The sequence below is a fragment of the Vitis vinifera genome, chromosome 16, assembly GCF_030704535.1.
Source record: "Vitis vinifera cultivar Pinot Noir 40024 chromosome 16, ASM3070453v1".
Classification (NCBI taxonomy): domain Eukaryota; kingdom Viridiplantae; phylum Streptophyta; class Magnoliopsida; order Vitales; family Vitaceae; genus Vitis; species Vitis vinifera.
In genome coordinates, this window is record NC_081820.1 from 23,851,717 (window position 1) to 23,873,559 (window position 21,843).

The window sequence follows — 21,843 nt, forward strand, 5'->3', positions numbered from 1 at the left end:
AATTGAAAATCATATAGCATGAGATATGATATTTCAAGATATATATACATATATATTTTATCCAATGAACCAACATAATCTAAATTAGTTATAAAATATATTATTTTTAAAAGTGTTTATTTCTTAGTCATTACACTTTATTATTATTATTATTATTATTATTATTATTATTATTATTATTATTATTTTCTTTATTTTTTTCACATGCAATGATAGTTTCTAGTCATCATGCCTTGCAAGACCCAATACTCACAAAATTTACAAGTTTACTCATCATATCTTTTAAATTTTTTGTTACTCCTAAAGTATTCAAGACTTTTAGCAATGTCATATCCTTATCACTACAACTAACAACTTTGACCAATTCAAAAAATGAACTTCACATGCAATAGTAGTTCTAATCATCATGTCTTGCAAGACCCGATAGTTACAAAATTTTCAAGTCTACTATTCATCATATCTTTTAAAATTTTGGTTACTCATAAAGTATTCAAGACTTTTAGCAATGTCATATCCTTATCATTATAACTAAGAACTTTGCCCAATTCAAAAAATGAACTTCTCATGCAATAGTTCTAGTCATCATGCCTTGCAAGACCCGATAGTTACAAAATTTTCAAGTCTACTACTCATCATATCTTTTAAAATTTTGGTTACTCATAAAGTATTCAAGACTTTTAGCAATATCATATCCTTATCATTACAACTAAGGACTTTGCCCAATTCAAAAAATGAACTTCACATGTAATAGTAGTTCTAGTCATCATGCCTTGCAAGACCCGATAGTTACAAAATTTTCAAGTCTACTACTCATCATATCTTTCAAAATTTTGGTTACTCATAAAGAATTCAAGACTTTTAGCAATGTCATATCCTTATCACTACAACTAAGAACTTGACCAATTCAAAATATGAACTTCACATGCAATAGTAGTTCTAGTCATCATGCCTTGCAAGACCCGATAGTTACAAAATTTTCAAGTTTACTACTCATCATATCTTTTAAAATTTTGGTTACTCATAAAGTATTCAAGACTTTTAGCAATGTCATATCCTTATCACTACAACTAAGAACTTTGCCCAATTCAAAAAATGAATTTCACATGCAATAGTAGTTCTAGTCATCATGCCTTGCAAGACCCGATAGTTACAAAAATTTCAAGTCTACTACTCATCATATCTTTTAAAATTTTGGTTACTCATAAAGTATTCAAGACTTTTAGCAATGTCATATCCTTATCACTACAATTAAGAACTTTGACCAATTCAAAATATGAACTTCACATGTAATAGTAATTTTAGTTATCATGCCTTGCAAAACCCGATACTTACAAAATTTTCAAGTCTACTACTCATCATATCTTTTAAAATTTTGGTTACTCATAAAATATTCAAGACTTTTAGCAATTCAAAAGTGCATGCTTTAGAAAGTTATTACTTTTTGTAGTTTAAATGTGAGTGTTATGTATTTGTCTTTTCACATATTTATATATAACCTAGATGGCCAATCAGGCCATTACCATACAATTTTTTTTTTTTTTTTATATATAATCTCATAAAGCATTTTCAATTTTTTTTTATAATGTATATAAAATAATGTCAATCCATTTACACTTACGAAAATGATTTTTCTTAAAAATGTCAAAGGCAACGAGGTATGAATATTTTTATATCTGGAAACTGCAGGGACCCACTAAGGGGAGTACATGCTATTAGTGTCGGTGAGGAGAAGATAGAGGAAACACATTGGGGGGTGAGTCAAGGAGGAAGGGGCGTGCCGCCCTGCCGGGAGCGTGGTGGCATGAATTACTTGGGCGGAGCGAGATGTCACGTGGACCGCGCTTTGCGCGGACACGCGGCGACCTGCAGATCCGGAGGGGCGACGTTGTCTAACGAATTTTAGAAATTCGTGCCACTAGCCATATGGATTTTGGACTAAAATAAAAAACAAGACTTTATTTTTGTTATTTCTTTTATAAGGATGTCATAATTAATAATTCAAAAATGTTAATAATTAATTATTAAAGAGATTTTTGCTACTCTTCGAAATTATAAAAAAGTTTATACACTCATAAAACAAATAAATGTATCTTCTAATAAATAAATTTTTATTAAAATAAATAAATATATATCTAATTTTGAATTTATTAATATGAAGTAAATTGTATGTATCTTAAGTTAGATTTCTTATTGATTAAAAAAAAAGACCATTCAAGGTTTAGCTAGATGAAAAAAAAATCTTTATTTATTAGAAAATTCAATTTTTTTTGAATGATGAATCATTGATAATGATATATAAAAATAATTTATATATCATATATTAATATTACTTTATAAATATTTTTAGTTTTTCTTTTTTAACCATAAATTTAATTTATAATTAAAAAAATTATTTTATAAATGGTATCTCTTGTCATCATACCTTTCAAGACTCTAAGCTCATAAAAATTTTCAGTATTTTCATCATATCTTTTAAAAAGCCATGTATAACGGGTCTTTTTTTTCTTAAGTTTAAGTCAATAAATCAAATTAAAAAAAATAATAAACTTTCATTATTGTATTTTATATTGTAGCGAGAGACTTAAAAAGTCATGTATAACAAGTCTTCCTTTCATAAGTCAAGTCAATAAATAGAATTAAAAGAAATAATAAATTTTCATTATTGTACTTTGTCTTGTAGCAAGAGACTTAAAAACCCATGTAAGAGGTCTTCATTTCTTAAGTCAAGTCAAGTCAAGTCAATAAATCGAATTGGAAGTTTTTCCTTTTCTCTTTTTTTAAACCAACTTCTACTATTACTTTTATTAATTATTTTGATCATTTGATTAAATATTAAATTATTATTATTTTTTTTCAAGTACAAACCATTTCATGTTAAAAAATTTAAAGTGGATCTAACTTTCTTTACAAGTTAAGATATCTTGATAAAGGGATAAATAATGGATTGTAATATTTCAACTTTAATTAAGTTAATTTATCAATATTCAAACTAAGTTGGAGAAAAAAAAAAAACAAAGACAACACCTCAATTTTAGTTTTCCATTACACATGGTTATTTCTTTTTCTTCTTTTTCCTTTGCTTCTTTGACACGCAATGGTATCTTTAGTCATCATACATTAAAAAAAACAAGATAAAGAAACATTAGTCTACATTGAGTGTGTTAATATGAAGTACATTTTGTAGATGATGAATCATTGATGAAGATAGGCTAAGGAATTTTTTCGGTCTATAGAATGACTTGTTAATTAAAGTTGGAATATTATAGTACTTTATTTTTATTATCTCTTTATCAAGATGTCTTAATTAATGATTCAAAAATGTTAATAATATCATAAAAGATATTTTTTCTACTCTTGAAAATTATAAAAAAAGTTTATACACTCAGAAAACAAATTATCTTCTAATAAATAAATTTTATTAAAATAAATAAATATATGTCTACTTTGAATTTATTAATATGAAGTAAATTGTAGGTATCTTAAGTTAGATTTCTTATTGATAAAAGAAAAAGACCATTCAACATTTAACTAGATGGAAAAAAAATCTTTATTTATTAGAAAATTCAAATTATTTTTTGAATGATGAATCATGGATAAGGATAAATACTCTAGATGGGTCAAATATGGTAGATAACTTGGTTCCAATAAATATTACATTAAATTTTTTTGGAACTTATATTTCTGCTAACTAAAAGCAACCTCTATATGGATTCAATATAGAGGATGGTGTGACCGTAAAGTTATTTCTTTAAATTTTTGGCCGTATATTGTCACTTAACTACCACTTATAATAATAATAATGATGATGATGATAGAGGAAACTGCATGGGACCCACGAAGGCATGGGGAGTACACGCTATTGGTGTCGGTGAGGAGAAGATAGAGGAAACACATTGGGGGGTGAGTGAGGGAGCAAGGGCGGGATGGAGTCAACAAGAGTGTTGACTGAGGATAATAAAGGGGCACGCCGCCCTGCCGGGAGCGTGGTGGCATGAATTACTTGGGCGGAGCGACATGTCACGTGGACCGTGGCGACCTGCAGACCCGGAGGGGTAGCGTTGTCTAACGGATTTTAGAAAATTCGTGCAACTAGCCATATGGATTTTGGAATAAAATAAAAAATAAGACTTTATTTTTGTTATTTCTTTTATCAAGATGTCTTAATTTATAATTCAAAAATGTTAATAATAAATTATAAAAGAGATTTTTGCTACTCTTCGAAATTATAAAAAAGTTTATACACTCATAAAACAAATAAATGTATCTTCTAATAAATAAATTTTTATTAAAATAAATAAATGTATATCTACTTTGAATTTATTAACATGAAGTAAATTGTAGGTATCTTAAGTTAGATTTTTTATTGATTAAAGAAAAAGACCATTCAAGGTTTAACTAGATGGAAAAAAAATCTTTATTTATTAGAAAATTAATTTTTTTTTAATGATGAATCATTGATAATGATATATAAAAATAATTTATATATATCATATATTAATATTATTTTATAAATATTTTTAGTTTTTCGTTTTTAACCATAAATTTAATTTATAATTAAAAAATTTATTTTATAAAATAAATATATAAAAAAATAAATTTATGATATATGAGATATACATATCTTATATCTTAGTATAGAATTAACATATTTCGTGTAAAAGGAATAAAAAAAGAGTGAATAATATATTTCACCACTTAAACTATCTCATCATTAATTAAATATAAAATTTGATGTAATATCTTCTCTTTTATCCTGTATGATGTTACATTTGATCAACCAAACATAACCTATAAAGTTAAAATTATAGAAATGAAATGTAAGAGACCTTACTGAAAAATAGAAAGTAAAATGATTGATTTTTGAAAGTAAATATTGATAATATTATAAAATTTTCACTAACATAAATTAAAAAATTCAAGGAAAAAAAAAACATAACACTATCCTCACAATTCCGTGATATTGTTTTTTTCATATTAGAAATCCTTATAATCAACTTTCCTTTTTATACGTTTTAAAAAGAATTTTTATTACTAATTTAGATTAAAAAAAAAAAAAAAAACCTTTCAACCAACCACACATGTGACATGGTGGTTGTTTTTAAATTTCAATAAAAGATTTTATAATTATTAAGAAAAGAAAAAAATGTTAAAAAAAAATGATTATTTTTTTTTATTATGAAATATACGAAAGTAAAAATATATAATTAAAATTAATAAAAAAACTAATATATTTTAAAATTATTTACTTTTTATTTTTAAAAATTAAATAAATAAAATAAATTTAAAATAAAATATAAAAATAATTTATTAATTTTAAATTTATTTTTTATTTCTCTCTCACTTGTTCTTTAAGACGTGTTGTGTGTAAAATACCATAAAACAAGTCATATCACCATGCTCAAGATTTCAACATGGTAGGTGTAGGTTTTGAAGACTTTTCCATATGATTAATACTTGGATACCTGAATTTTCTTTGGGTGGGGTTGGGCTTCTGTAAGTTTCTCTGCAATTTTCTCCTACTTGGAAACAAAGGAATGGTCAAAGAGAGGAACTCAGTGAAGAGAAGATTGAAACGGACTGGATACACCCTCGCTTGCTCCGAAGGTTGGTATGATCTTCATGGTCGGTAGGCCTTCTCAAGTCTCCATGCATGCCTCATTTTTCCCATATGATAAATCAATGGTAGGAAGAGCGAGCTTCACACGAACAAACACAATAAAATCATTAAATTTTTGGAATAATAATATGATGAAGTTGATAAATGATAAGGATTAGGAAGATGTTTAATGAAATTTTAAACTAATAATAATTAGATGTATTTAACCTAAACTTTTGGAGAGATTAATGAAATTAATCATATAAAAATTTCTCTAATTTTAATTTTAGAATAAATATTAACAATATTTTTTTCAAATATAAATAATAATATTTGGAAAACATCATCAGTAAATTGCCTTTTCAATTTTTTGTCTAATTGTCATTTTAAATGAATATTAAAATCCTTTTAGTAAAATTTATGAATTTAGTAAAATATTAATATCTATATTTTATAAATTTTAATAAAGTTTTATTATTTTTAATAAAAAAAAAATTATATAAGTTGTGTTTGTCTTATTAGTATCACTATTTACAAAATTTATCTTTATATTATTTATTTTAAAAATTATTATTTATTAAGAATCATTTTTATAAAAGGTAAAAAATAATTACCATATAAATATAAATTAAAAGTCGAGGTTATATTTGTTAATTATTTTTAAAAAGGGATTTCAAAACATTACTTTCTCCAAAAATAACAATAATAATATTATAAACACAATATTTACTCAAAATATTATGTAAATGAAAAACTTAAAAATAATATATATTTGTTTTTTAAAAAATATTTTTAGTCATAATTAAAGGTCATCTACTCAACATGTTGGTGGGAATGGTATATAAGTCAATGCCTGCTTTGCTCACAAATCAAAAACCAAAACTTGCTAATCCTTGTTATTACACACTATCCTTGCTCTGTGTTGAACATGGCTACAAGCCCCTTTCGATATTTTATTTCCCTTTTTCTGCTTTTGCTCTGTTTCGAAGCCTGTTTGAGGGTGGGTGATGCTACAGTTGGGTGCAGAGAGAGGGAGAGGCAAGCTCTCCTTCACTTCAAACAAGGTGTTGTCGATGACGATGGAGTGCTTTCTTCATGGGGGAATGGGGAAGACAAAAGAGATTGTTGCAAATGGGCAGGAGTGGAGTGTAACAACCAGACGGGTCATGTGATCAGGCTTGATCTTCATGACCAATCTTTGGGAGGTAAGATATCTCAGCTTGGTCCTTCATTGGCAGAGTTGCAGCACTTGAAGCATTTGAACCTCAGCTATAATGATTTTAAAGGTAATTATATACATATATACCTTGTGAAAATTCATCAGCTTGTCTCAGCAGAATATAATTCTCTCTTTTCCCAATTTTACAGGAATTCTTCCCACTCAACTTGGAAATCTTTCCAATTTGCAATCCCTTGATCTCGGCAGTAATTATGGGCATATGAGCTGTGAGAACCTTGACTGGCTTTCTCACCTTCCTTCGTTAACACACCTTGACTTGAGTGGGGTTTATCTTAGTAAAGCAATCCACTGGCCACAAGCAATTAATAAAATGCCTTCCCTAACTGAGTTATACTTGAGTGATACTCAGCTTCCTCCGATTATTCCAACAATATCCATTTCCCATATTAATTCTTCTACTTCTCTTGCTGTGCTTCATCTCTCCTTGAATGGTCTCACTTCTTCAATATACCCATGGTTGTTCAACTTCAGTAGCAGCCTTGTTCATCTTGACCTCTCTATGACTGATCTAAATGAATTAATTCCGGATGCTTTTGGAAACATGACTACTCTGGCATATCTTGATCTCTCTTGGAACGAGCTATGTGGTTCAATTCCGGATGCTTTTGGAAACATGACTACTCTGGCATATCTTGATCTCTCTTTGAACGAGCTACGTGGTTCAATTCCGGATGCTTTTGGAGACATGACTACTCTGGCACACCTTGACCTTCATTCTAATCATCTAAATGGATCAATTCCGGATGCTTTTGGAAACATGACTAGTCTGGCATATCTTGATCTCTCTTCGAATCAACTTGAAGGTGAGATTCCGAAATCCTTGACAGATTTATGTAATTTACAGGAATTATCTCGGAACAATCTCACTGGACTGAAGGAAAAAGATTATCTGGCCTGCCCTAATCACACATTAGAGGTTTTAGATTTATCTTATAATCAATTGAAAGGGTCATTTCCCGATCTTTCTGGATTTTCACAGTTGAGAGAATTAGATCTTGAATTCAATCAACTAAATGGAACTTTACCTGAAAGTATTGGACAACTAGCTCAACTTCAAGTGTTGTCCATTCGTTCAAATTCATTGCGAGGCACTGTCTCGGCAAACCACCTTTTTGGTCTCTCCAACCTGTCTTACTTAGACTTATCTTTCAACTCCCTTACATTCAACATAAGCCTTGAGCAAGTTCCCCAATTTCGAGCCTCAGGTATAATGTTGGCCTCTTGCAAATTAGGCCCACGTTTTCCTAATTGGCTTCAAACTCAAGAATTTTTTAGCGAACTTGATATCTCTGCTTCTGGAATTTCAGATGTCATTCCCAATTGGTTTTGGAATTTAACTTCAGATTTAAAATCGTTAAACATTTCCAACAATCACATCTCAGGGACATTGCCCAATTTAACTTCATATCCATCTTATTTGGGAATGGATATGAGTTCAAATTGCTTGGAAGGTTCAATACCACAATCTGTTTTCAATGCTAGATGGTTGGATCTCTCCAAGAACTTGTTTTCAGGCATTTCTTTATCGTGTGGGACTCCTAATCAGCCTGGTTGGGGTTTGGCTCATCTTGACCTCTCAAATAATCGACTGTCAGGAGAACTACCCAATTGTTGGGAGCAGTGGAAAGAATTAATTGTTCTTAATTTGGCAAATAATAATTTTTCTGGGAAAATTAAAGATTCAATTGGCTTGTTACATGGGATGCAAACATTGCATTTACGTAACAATAGTTTTACTGGAGCACTGCCTTCATCCTTAAAGAACTGCAGAGCTTTGCGTCTTATAGATTTGGGAAAAAATAAATTGTCAGGAAAAATAACAGCATGGATGGGAGGAAGTCTGTCAGATTTGGTCGTTCTCAACCTCAGATCTAATGAATTTAATGGAAGCATACCTTCAAGTCTTTGTCAACTGAAACAGATTCAAATGTTGGACCTCTCTAGCAACAATCTATCAGGAAAGATACCAAAATGTCTCAAAAATTTAACTGCCATGGCTCAACAAGGAAGTCCGGTCCTTTCTTATGTAGCATTTTACGGTTTGGATATCCCACATTACTATGTTGATAGTACATTGGTTCAATGGAAAGGAAAAGAACAAGAGTACAAGAACACTCTTGAACTCATCAAGAGCATTGATTTTTCAAGCAATAAATTAATTGGTGAAATTCCTATAGAAGTAACTGATTTGGTAGAATTGGTGTCATTGAATTTATCAAGAAACAATTTGATTGGATCAATCCCTACAACAATTGGTCAATTGAAATTATTGGATTTTCTTGATCTATCTCAAAACCAACTTAATGGTAGAATTCCGGATACTCTTTCTCAAATAGCCGATCTAAGTGTTTTAGACCTATCAAATAACACCTTGTCAGGTAAAATTCCATTAGGCACTCAATTACAAAGCTTTGATGCCTCCACATATGAGGGAAATCCTGGACTTTGTGGACCACCTCTTTTGAAAAGGTGTCCTGAAGATGAACTTGGGGGAGTCTCCTTCACTAGTGGTCTTAGTAGTAAAAAAGAGGACATTCAAGATGATGCAAATAATATATGGTTTTATGGAAATATTGTTCTTGGATTCATCATCGGATTTTGGGGAGTTTGCGGCACTTTACTATTCAATAGTTCATGGAGATATGCCTATTTCCAGTTCTTGAGCAAGATAAAGGATTGGTTGTACGTGACAACAATAGTAAATATGAATAGAATACGAAGGAGCCTGCAAGGTTAAATGGTAAGACTTCTCAAATTCTCTTTTTAGTTTTTCGGGTAAAATGTGTTAACTTCTATTTATTATCCAACAATTAAGAATAAAAAGTACACTTTATGCTACTACTCAAATCCCTCTTCTATTATTTGATTGACCTTCCACAATATATTGATGAAAGCTTAGATTTTGCAAATAGAAGCATCGATAAAATAAGCAAGCCTAGAAGATTTTAATATACTTTTTTGTAATAGTTGTGCATATTTAGCTTTCATTGTGTGAAGATTAATCTTATAGGTCAAGGATCATTGTTAAAGAATTATGATTATCAGTATTTTTATTTCTATCTTACTTCAAGTTACAATTTTTTCTTTTAAATGTTAAGTTAATTTGTTGTCTTCAAATATTATAAGTACATTAAAAGTTCAATTGTAAGTAACATACTAAAACCTTCCTTTCTACTAATCAAGAAGAGTAACTCTGGAACTAAGAAATTATTCCAAATTGATGAATGTTGTTGCATTTCATCTTTGTATTACAGGACTTCAGATGGGTTGCATCTCAAGGATTAGTAGGTGATATATGCTTTTGAGTAACGGGAGTATTTATGATGGGATAATTACATGCCTTAATGCAAAAGCTTGCCATCGGATAAATGACATCGGCTTGTATTAAGTTTGCTTATTTGGTAGTTAGCATGACTTTAAGTTTCTCGTGTTATATTCTATTTAGAACTTTTTAAACATTAATTCTTGCTATTATATGTACGACTTTGTATTTTGTTGCTCTAAAATTTATTTGTTATTTTTGTAGAATCAAATATTAAAGGCCTTTGTAGGGGGATGCTAAAAAATACTTCATCTTAGAAAAATATTTTTTTTTTTGCTCAAAAACAAAGTTTATTTTTGGGGAAATGCAATGTGATAATACCCATTAGTACGAAATGGGATATGCTACTACTGAAAACAGAGCACTCTGTTTTTCTGGTGCTCAAGCATGAAAGCTACTGTAACACAGAGAGGTCTGATTTCCAACCGTGAATCAAATTGCTTGAGGTACTTCATATGCAGATTGATGGAAGTCACTTTGGGCATCAATCATCTTCAGGGGACGATGATGATGGGAATTGGATCAGCGGTGGTAAAGACCAACTATGGAAAGTTTATTAAAAAGCTCCCATTTCTTTATTTTGGTTTCTGCTTTTGTAAATAACAGTGTTATCCAAAATTTGTGTTGGTTGCTCAAGTTTTGTAAAAGCTATTCAACCAATACGAATCGCTACATAATATGCATTTTGCAGAAGATCTGTGATGATTTGGAGCTCTCTCCAATGCTATACCAGGTTAGAATTGAAATAAGCATCTTATTTAGGAATAGTTAACAACGACGAAGAAATGCAATCTATATGTGTTTTTTGTTCCACTGAATTTTGTAGTAATCAACTTATGGAAGAAGTTAGAGCTGTTGGAGAAGAAAGTGCTCTTCATGTTTGCTCAAACAATTCAGAGGGAAGTTTAGTGAGACAATTTTTAACTTTATTTCCATTTACTCTTTGTCATGAGAGCAATTTTTGTGCTTAATTGGAGCTTGAGCTTTTGCTTTGGTAGTTGTGAAGTTGCAAACTGTTATTGGAATAAGAAGCCTCTACTTTTGCTTGTTACTGAATATGAATATATTTTTTTTTAAGAAGTAAATTTGCTAATTATTGTTCTTTTTCTTAGGCACCCAAGAAAAGAGTATGTACTTTTAGCAAAGACCAAGAGGAAACTATTAGAGCTTTATTTGAGCAGTGAGTGCTTAATTTGTTCTTTTTGGTGGCATATGCATGTAGTCTTAAATTTGATTTCCTTCTGCATAATTGATGCTGAATATTGTGATTTTAGAAAGATTAATGCTAGTGCTCTTTTCGTCTTTTAAATTAAATTAGATTTGTTTATGTATAGGTTTAAAGACCATAAAAGGTGCACCTACATGATTGTAAGTGCTCTAGATGGTGATGATACGCTCATAGCTGCCCAAGTTTCCTATAAACTTAAGCAACAATTAGCTTATGTTCCTCATCAGAAAAGAGCTGAAGACAACTTGCATTTGAGAGATGAAGATCTTAATGGCTGTGATATAGCCAAAGCATAGTATTCCAACGATGAAACGTTGTTTTCCCTAAGAAAAAGGTAACTATATCTTTATGAATTTCATGTAATTTTGTGAATTAATCTTATTTGTGTGATATCCCACATCGAATGGGGGGAAATTTGTGTTATATATATAGGTTCTCTTAGACATGTTTTAAAGCCCATGCAAGCCCCTTAAGCTCCTTAAAACTTTGTCACATTGTCAATTGCATCTCTGTGGTTGCAGACTTGTCGTATATTTGCCTATATTTGTCAAGTACTAATCATAAATTCATAACACTCAAGACTTAATCCAACTGACATGTTTTTTTTTTACTAAATACAACCTGTTGTCATTCACTACCATAGGTTGGCCACAAAATTTCAAACTTTCCATTCTTTAGGGCCCATGTTTGCCCTTTTCTGGTTCAGACCCAATCATCTTTGGTACTCATGTATGGTTTCTGTTTCTAGGTTCTCACGATCGAGTGCATTAATTGCTACTTCTTTCTTTCTTTCTTTCTTTCTTTCTTTTGGTTCTTGCCTCTAGTCCATCTTCTCACATCATGTTCTCCTTGCTGCTGATCATTTTCTTTCTTGATTACCCATCATTCTGTACCTTAGGGCATAATAAGTCTCCTGGCTGCCTTAAGAAATTTGTGCAACAATATGCATCAATCAAACAATACATCCCAGAATCATCTCTCCGTTCATGTTAGGATCCATGCTTTGGTTCATTTATAAATTTGAAATAAGGCAATTAAGAATGAAATTGAAGATAATTATCCAAGACTTTCTAAGTAAAGTGGAATATAAAAAAGGATATCCAATAGATTTCAGGTAGTTGATAAATGTTTTCTTGAATTTAGTTGTATTTAAAATATTTCTTCTCAATATTGATAGATTTAATTTCTAAGGTGAATCAAGCACATGTTTCTCTTTTTGGGTAAGCTTATTCAGCTATATGATTTGTAACTAAAATCCCGATTGACATTGTAGGCGCAAGGAGAAGCATAGATTACCGAGTAAAGAGGTACCAGAACAGAAGATTAAAGAAAAGCTTTTGCAAAGTTTCGGTGATGAAACCCTAAGCTCTGTTATGAAGTAACTTTCTTTCTTTCTCTCTCTCTCCAAAAACACTAAAACAAACATCAAGATGTTTTTCTTTTGTAATATGCATGTCTTTTTTTCTTCTTTCTAAGATTCAACCTTCAATATAAATTATTCTTCCATGTTGCGTTGATGAAAACCTGTTTGTGACACCTTCCATTTCTGCATGAACTTTAGTTGAGGTTATATTCGGCTTTTGTTATTTTTATTTTTTAATTCTCTACTGCTTACATGCTTCTTGTATCCGAACAGGCGAATTGTTCATGCAGTTGAATTTTGCAACATTTTCTTATTGTTCGGGGCTTAAGCTTCTGTTCATTTTTTCATTATTATATTTTTATGCTTTGTTTTTACGACTAATCCTATACCACACAGTGAAGTGATCACAGAGAATGACTGGAAATTTGTCCAGCTTGGGCTTGCTCTATTTTAGAACATTTTAGCCATTCAAGACATCTCGTTGCAGTAGAAGGCTAGGAGTCTGCATGCCACTCAATTTTTATCTCTGAGTAACCAATTTTTGGAGCTGTTATTCTTCATTGATTTAGAAGATGAGCTGTTATTTTTTGGGAAATCTGTGTTATAATGCACAATAGTATGAATTGGGATATGCTACTACTGAAAACAGAGCAATCTGTTTTTGTGGTGTCCAAGCATGAAAGCTATTGTCACACAGCAAGGTCTGATTTCCAACTGTGAATCAAATTGCTCGAGGTACTTCATATGCAAATTGCTGCAAGTCGCTTTGGCCATCAATCACCTTCAGAGGATGATAATATTGGGATTGCAGCGAAGGTTTGGGTGTTTGTCACAATGCCTGTTGAGGCGTCATCAGATGATATTTAATGACAGATGGGTTATCTATGGGGTTTGAAGTCTCATTACATGTGGCAACACAGTTCTCGATATTTAATGACAGAATGGTAAGCGAACTTTATGCGTAGTTTTTTCCCTTCTCATGGGTTCAATTGTAAGTGTCCCAATTCTCAAACAGATGAATAATGGATGGTGAAAGTATCCTACACATCATAGAACAAAGAACAAGGAACAAGGATTAGGAGTTCCCTTTACCTCTTGGAAATTTGACACATCCATCTCAAATTTCACTACTTGCATTTTCTTTTGGGAAGTTTTTATTGAAGACAGAATAATAAATTTGCATATAGCTCTGTGATATCTGTCTAACCATCCTGGCTTTTCCATTTTGCAGATTTGCATGGTAGATTTAGTGCTTAAACTATCACTGGAAGATTCTAAAGACCCTCAAACAGCTCACATCCTTCTTTACAAGTTAGATTTATGATCAGACTGATCAAAGGTTGACTCATTTTCCCTTGAATCTGATCAAAACCTTCTGACTCTCATGCTAACCCAAAAGGTTTCCCCTTTCATTTCAACAACTTAGAAGTTCATTGTTGATGATGATGTTGCTGTTATATTTATTATTATTACAACTAATTTGATAAGCAATTATTGTTATTATTTTTCTTTATCTTATAACACAATCATATGATAAATGGGAGAATATAATGTCATGACTGCATTGAAATTCTTGACCAAACAGAAAAATGGGAAATTTTGCTGTCTATTTTAAAGCATTGTAATCAATATAGGGTATCATGATGATGAATCAAGTCAACCTTGCCCCTACATTTTTGTGGTTATGAATGCGTTGAAAGAAAGTAATATTTCATTCTGTGAATCAAACAGGCCATTAATTCTTCGAAGACTGATATATCGCTGGGACGATGATGTAAACGGCACTCACCAATGGGTTCCTGAATGGGCTGCAGTTTCTAATCCATGTGATATTGCTGGGGCTTGCGGTGTGTAGCTTGGACTGAAGCAAAACTAATGCCTCTTGCATGTACATGCCTGCTGGGGGCCTCTAATGTGGGAGACGGCGGCCTGTGCTAAAAAAATTCTTCTGCTTCAGCCGCGAAATGTGATAATAATCATCGGAATTCGACTGCTTCCAAGCTGAAGATGTCGATAGTGCAGCAAACTAAGTATTATTATCCCATTTCTTCTATTATAGCAAATTACAGTAACATCTCACCATTATCACAATGCGGTGATGCTTGTTTATCAAACTTTGATTGTGCTGCTTCCGTGTTGGCTGCTGAACAACTAGGAGTTTGGTGGATTCGAGGACACGAGTTCGACCTTGTTTGTGAAGCTTGGGCCTAAGGGATCACCTGACAGCAACGCAACAAGATCTAGGGATTCATCTGATGGCCTCTGGGACAAGGTCTTGGTTCTTCCAATTGTTCTCAGCATGACTGTCCTTGTAGGACTCCTCTGCTTGTTGTTATACCATAGTGTGTACAGGAGGAGGGCCTTGAAGAGAGCCTTGAAAAGCTCCTTGATTGTGTCCGGTGCTCCAATGAATTTAAGTTACCACGATTTGCAGCGTAGAACTGGCAATTTGCACAGGTCAGCATGTACATATACATATATAGGCTTTGAAAGGGATGAAATTGCTTGAACAAAGCCAATTAGACTTGATCAATGAGGATTAATGTTGTCTTCTTTTTTTCTTTTTTTTTTCATGAGGGTTTGGGAGTGTATACAAGATGGGACATTGGTTGCAGTGAAGAAGCTTGACAAGCCTCTTAGGAAGAAGGAATTCATAACTGAAGTGAACACTATTGGCTCTATGCATCGCATGAACCTGGTTCGACTCTGCGGCTACTGCTCAGAAGGCTCTCAACAGTATGCATTTCATTTCATTGCCTAATACCAATTAGCACTAACCATATTTAAATTCTTATCATCCTCTTTGGGGTCAAGCATACTATATTTTCGAGCTTGTAATGGGGTTGGAATTTGATGATTCTTCACAGGCTTCTGGTTTATGAGTTCATGAAAAACGGTTTCTTAGACAAGTGGATATTTCCCTCAAAGCATTGCCGGGACAGATTGCTAGATTGGGGAACTCGCTTCCATATAGCCATTGCTACTGCACAAGGGATTGCTTATTTTCATGAGCAGTGCAGGAACCGGATCATCCACTGTGATATCAAGCCCGAAAACATACTTCTAGATGAGAATTTCTGTCCAAAAGTTTTAGACTTTGGACTAGCAAAGCTGATGGGCAGAGAGCATTGACATGTTATCACTATGGTGAGAAGAACTAGTGGCTATTTGGCTCCAGAATGGGTGAGCAACCGACCTGTTACTGTAAAAGTCGATGTCTACAGCATAGAAAGCTTTTTCTGGAGATCGTTGGTGGCTGGAGAAACCTTGACATGACTTTTGATGAAGAAGACTTCTTCAATCCTGGGTGGGCTTTTAAGGTATAGATCAGTCAAGTTCTTGCTTCTGCAAATCACAAATTGGTAAGTGTTTGATATTTTATTAACGAAAAATGTCAATTCCTCTAGGAAATGAGTAATGGGATGACGAGAAAAGTTGCAGACAGGCGACTGGAAGGGGCAATGGAGGAAGAAGAGCTGGAAGAGCATTGAAAACCGGCTTTTGGTGCATTCAAGATGAGGTTTTCATGAGGCCTTCGACGGGGGAAGTGGTGAAGATGTTGGAAGGGTCACTTGAAATCAACACACCGCCAATGCCACAGACAGTGCTGTAGCCTATGGAGGAAGGCTTAGACAATGTATACAGAGCCATGAAGAGAGAGTTCAACCAGTCCAGCTTCTTCACCATCAATAGTACCCATCCTTCATCAAGGGCTACATGTAGTTATTCCACAATGTCATCAAGATAGCAAAGGAGAAATGGAACAAATTTTGTTGCTGTCCAAGAATTTTATCCCCATGATACTTTGATACTGTCCAGAAACATAGTATTTATTGACCATTTGTTACCATATATAGGAATGGGGAATGAAACTAGTAGAGAACTTCGCATAATGTTGTTGCTAAGATTTCAAATGGTAAAAGAAATTATATTAATTGCGAAACAAAAAAATAAACAATTAGGTTGAGGTACGGAAATCTCATTCTTTTAAAGGAGATTTAAGCCATTTCTAGTTTGACAATTTCATAAATCGGTATACTTGACTTCTCTTTGGTTTGTCCCCTCAAGGATACAATGGTCCAAGTGATTTGTTGCATAGCTCACGTCAATATGCATAAAGCATAGAACTCAAAGCTAGCGCTTCACAAACAAACCTATTTTTTTTTTTTGCCAAGAGAAAATAAATAAATAAAAAGGAAGAAGGCAGAAGATGACTAAAAAAATGTGTTAAAGTTATATGACATTAGGAGGGCGAGTCAAGGCTAATCATAAAGTTTGAAATGTTCAACAATTTCAAAATAATTCAATCTCTTAAATTTTTATAAGATAAATCCCATTAACATAAATGATATTTAATATTTTTAAATTTCCATAATTTTACATTTGTAACTACAAATTTAATAACCCATTATGCCAACTTTAATCCCTATAACTTTCATATATAACCATAATGTTAGTAACTAGTTTAGATTAACAACTTTGTTCCAAATATTCTTAAATCTAACTCTAATATTTAATTACTTCATGTGATTTACATTGGCCTTGAAAACTTGAAATTATTGTTAATTCCTCCTTAAGGTCATTCAGGTAAGTTTAGGAGAATAATGACATTAAAAGGTGTATGTCAATTTTTATTAGATGATGTAAAAATAACAAAAAAAAAAAAATCGGCTTTTGGTGACGAGTGATCAAGTGATCCGTATGAGTGCTTAAGTACTCATAAACACTATTACATATTTTTATTAACTTTCTAATTCCAATTTTTTCATGAAAATTATTCAACAAACTATGAAGAGAATCAAAATATTTAATTTCTAAAATTTAAAAGATTTTCAAAATTTGACAAAATTAACGTATAAGTAAAGAAAGTGAAACTTCAAGGTGAAAAGAATGTGATGAATCCTCATATTTTTTGTACCATTTCTCACATTCTTTGCACATTCTCCAATTTTTTAGTGTTTTAATTTTCTATTTTTTAGGATAACTTACATCATTTCTAAGCTTAATTAATATCAATAAACAATATTATTGTATTTTTAAGTGGAAAAAAAGTTCAAAAAATTATAAAATTTCAAAGGTATGAAGAATGTGAGGGGGGATACGAAGAATATGAAAAATCCTAAATCTCCATTTCTTTGAACTTTTAAAAACTTTTTTGGACCTTATATGACTTAGATATTGATTTGATAGGTTAATTATACTTAGGGGGGTGTTCAATTGATGCTTGAAAAAAATCAAAATAAAAAAAGACTAAGAAATGAGCAAGGATACAAAGAATGTCAGGATGTAATATCCTACATCGGATATGGGGGAAAGTTCTTGACACTATATATGTAGAGACTTCTCTTAATCATGTAGACGTGTTTTAAAACCATGAGGGTCCCTTTGGGTTTAGAATTAACTTTTTTGAACATCATATGATTTTGATATTGATTAAATAGGTTAATTACACTTGGTGGGTATGAGATTGATGCCCGAAAGAATTGAAATCGAAAATTTAAAAAAAATTAGCAAGGGTATGAAGAGTGTGAGGATTCCTCACACTCTTCATACCTTATCAAATTTCCACTTCTTTCAATTTTTGAAATCTTTTTTGAATGTCATATGGATTGAATATTGATTAAATAAGTTAATTTAGAAGGTGTGAAACTGATGTATGAAAAAATCAAAATCCAAAAATATTATAAAATTAGCAAAGAGTGTGGAATTCCATATTGTTACTAATTATATTATTATTATTATTATTTTGTATTTTCAATACTTCAACCAATATTTGATGTGATTAAATTTAAAATGTAAGAAAGAATTTATTAATACAATTTTCAATTAATAATTAGTACACAACTATCTTAATTTTTAAACACTGTATACTTATTTAAATTTATTTCATATTTTTATAAAAGTGTAATTACACTTACAATTTATTGAATTTATTAATAATGTTGTTTCAAAAATCATCCTTAAAAATAGTCTTTTGCTTATTAGAAGAAAAAATATATATTAAGATGAAAATTATGTAATTCAAATTGAATGCAACATCAATGGAGCCGGTGAAATTTATTTACATTGTTTTTCTTTCCAAAGTATTTTTTTAGTTGGAAAGAAAAAGAGACAAATTATAAAAAATAAATCTCCAATGCCAATATTTAAAAATGATTTATCTATTTGTCAACACAATTTGAGCGGAAGAATAATCAAGACATGTGAAAATCTATATATCAGGAATCAAACAGGGCCCAAGAACAAGTTCCAACAAGAACCATCAATGGGTTGCCCAATCAATAACAAAAGGCCCGCTCTCATGGATCAAACAAAATGGAGTCACCACACGATAGGTTTAAACCCAAATATAAATTTCAAGTTCATATTTTCAATCCCATTTATAATTTATTTATTCAAATTAGAAATCTATTTATCAAGAATTAAGTTAGAGTGCATGGAGACCAAAGTTAAGAGAGAGGATCATGCCAAGATTTAAAATGAACAAAATATTTATGATTTATCTATAATAAATATTCAAATAATATTTAAAAAAACTAATTATTTTGATGATCATAAAATATATCATTATTGAAATACAAACAAATTTAAATAATAAAATCTTTTTTTATCTTAATAATTAAAAGTTACATATTTAATAAAATTAAAATTACTAATAATTTAATAAATCTTTGTGTCATTCTTATCATAATTTAAGTTGTCAACATTAATGATATAAGATGATGAAATGTATTTAAAATTTTTAATAATTTATATATTTTTAATTTCTTATAATTATTTTAAATTTTAATAATATATAAATTATATATTTATGACATTATCAATTTGATCACTGTTTAACCATAAATCAATAATTTTTCTCATTGAATAATCAATCTAATTCTAAAAATATTGATAAAAACTAAAGAATATTTATTATAAAAAAAATAAAAGATGTAAAAAACAAATAATTTGACTAGTGAAAGTAAAGGTCATGGGTGACTTTTGGAAGCCTAGAATAACATAGGAACTGTACAAGAAATCATTGAGCTTGGCATTTATTTGAGCATTTCGAGGATAATATTAAATTTTTAATCATATAAAAACAAAAGTATATTTAATTCATTATTTTCTAATATTATCTTAGAAATATTTTTAGAGATATATTTATTTTAGACCTTATTGAGGATATTAATACAAAGATTTTGATAAATGTAATATAAAAATGTATAAAGTCATTAATTTTATTTATTTATTAAATTTGAAATATACATATCATGTAGTAATTTTTTTTAAAAAAATTACTTTTATGAAGCCAATTCAAGGGGAAAAAAAACATAACACTATCCTCACTTCTCAGTGATGTTTTATTTTATATTAGAAAACCTTATAATAAAATTTCCTTTTTACAAATTTAAAAAGATATTTTATAACTAATTTAGATTGACAAAAATAAAAGATACACTTTGGCAGTTGTTTTTAAATTTCAATAAAAGTTCTTACATCAAAAGTATTAAAATTTTAAAAAAGAAAAAAAATTGTTAAGGAAAGTTTGGTTTTATTATAGAAAATAGAAAAGAAAGCTACTTATAATTATAATTAGTAAGAAACTTAAATATTTTTAAATTATTTTGAGGTTGTTGTAAGGCATAAAAATAATTATTAATTTTAAATCAAATTTTTCTTCTTTTTTTTCCTTGTAGTTTTTCTATTATCTATTTTTTTTTCCTCACATTTTTCCGTATTTTCCAACAATGGGAGAGATAAAAAAAATTTAATTTTCCAACAAACATAAAATTTTAGTCATTACACTTTATCATTATTATTATTTTCTTTATTTTTATTTTTTAAATGCAATGGTAGTTCTAGTCATCCTGCCTTGCAAGACCCGATGCTCACAAAATTTCTAGTCTACTCATCATATCTTTTAAAATTTTGGTTACTCATAAAGTATTCAAGACTTTTAGTAATGTCATATCCTTATCACTATATCTAATAACTTTGACCAATTCAAAAAATGAACTTCATATGCAATAGTAGTTCTAGTCGTCATGCCTTGTAAGACCTGATACTCAATAATTTTTCAAGTTTAGTCATCATCATATCTTTTAAAATTTTGGTTACTCATAAAGTATTTAAGACTTTTAGCAATGTCATATCCTTATCACTAAAACTAAGAACTTCGATTAATTCAAAAAATGAACTAGAAGTACCTTGCAAAATATCAGAAGTTTGCCACTACTTTTTGTAGTTTAAATTTGAGTGTTATGTATTTCCTATCCACATATTTAGTATATAACCTAGGATGGCTAGTCGAGCCATTACCATACAATACGTATGCTTATCATTTTTTGTTAAACTCGTTTTAATGTAAAAGAACCAAAACATATTCATAAGATAATTTTCCTCTTTGTTGGGCAACTCAACTAGTTATATGGATTTTAGACTCAAAAAATTAATATGTGTCATATTTGATAGATTAAGATAATTAGAATTAGCGTCTTATGTGAAAGAAAATAAAAAGTAATAATCAAAATCCAATGCTTACTGGAAAATTAAATCTATAGAGAATCTTTTATCTTTTTCTCCTAATTCGTTTAGATATTAATAGATTGATTTGTTAATTAAAGTTGAAATATTATAATACATTTTTTTTGTCATTTCTTTTATCAAGATGTCTTAATTAATGATTCAAAAATGTTAAAATAAATTATAAAAAAGATTTTTGCTACTCCTGAAAATTAAAAAAAAAAAAAATTATACACTCAGGAAACAAATAAATGCATCTTCTAATAAATAAATTTTTATTAAAATAAATAAATATATGTCTTCGAATTTATTGACATGAAGTACATTTTAGGTATTTTAAGTTAGATTATTATTGATTAAAGAAAAAGACCATTCAACATCTAGCTAGATGGGAAAAAAATCTTTATTTATTAAAAAATTCAAATTATTTTTTGAATGGTGAACATTGATAAGGATAGATAAGGAATTTTCTTGGTATATATAAATTCAAAGTGATCTTGGACAAATTGGATCAGTGGTCCCCAACCAATATCAATGATAGATAAAAACAACCTCTCTAGATGGGTCCAATATAGTAGACGACTTG

The 21,843-nt window shown here is 30.2% G+C and overlaps 1 protein-coding gene and 1 pseudogene across 3 annotated transcripts; both read left to right on the forward strand.

Moving 5' to 3' along the window:
• The first annotated feature begins 6,447 nt into the window (after nucleotides 1–6,447).
• On the forward strand, nucleotides 6,448–9,674 carry LOC100247451 (receptor-like protein EIX2). Of its 3 annotated transcripts, none has more exons than XM_059733861.1 (3): nucleotides 6,449–6,882; nucleotides 6,965–7,639; nucleotides 8,144–9,674. In XM_059733861.1, the coding sequence occupies exons 1-3, from the start codon at nucleotides 6,525–6,527 to the stop codon at nucleotides 9,571–9,573; spliced, it is 2,463 nt and encodes an 820-aa protein (XP_059589844.1). In that variant the 5' UTR covers nucleotides 6,449–6,524; the 3' UTR covers nucleotides 9,574–9,674. The 3 variants fall into 3 exon arrangements, with proteins under 3 accessions (XP_019081559.1, XP_059589844.1, XP_059589845.1); XM_059733862.1 differs by having other exon boundaries at nucleotides 6,451–6,882; nucleotides 8,648–9,674; XM_019226014.2 differs by having other exon boundaries at nucleotides 6,448–6,882; nucleotides 6,965–9,674.
• A 4,759-nt stretch (nucleotides 9,675–14,433) lies between these two features.
• LOC100242316 (G-type lectin S-receptor-like serine/threonine-protein kinase At5g24080) lies at nucleotides 14,434–16,642 on the forward strand (annotated as a pseudogene).
• Nucleotides 16,643–21,843: the final 5,201 nt, after the last annotated feature.

What these genes read in the sequence shown, in the direction of transcription:
- LOC100247451 (XM_019226014.2), top strand. Translation starts at nt 6,525, where the DNA reads ATGGCTACAAGCCCCTTTCGATATTTTATTTCCCTTTTTCTGCTTTTG. An exon ending in CAGCTATAATGATTTTAAAG is followed by an intron (nt 6,883 to 6,964) that starts GTAATTATATAC and finishes CCAATTTTACAG; the next exon opens with GAATTCTTCCCACTCAACTT.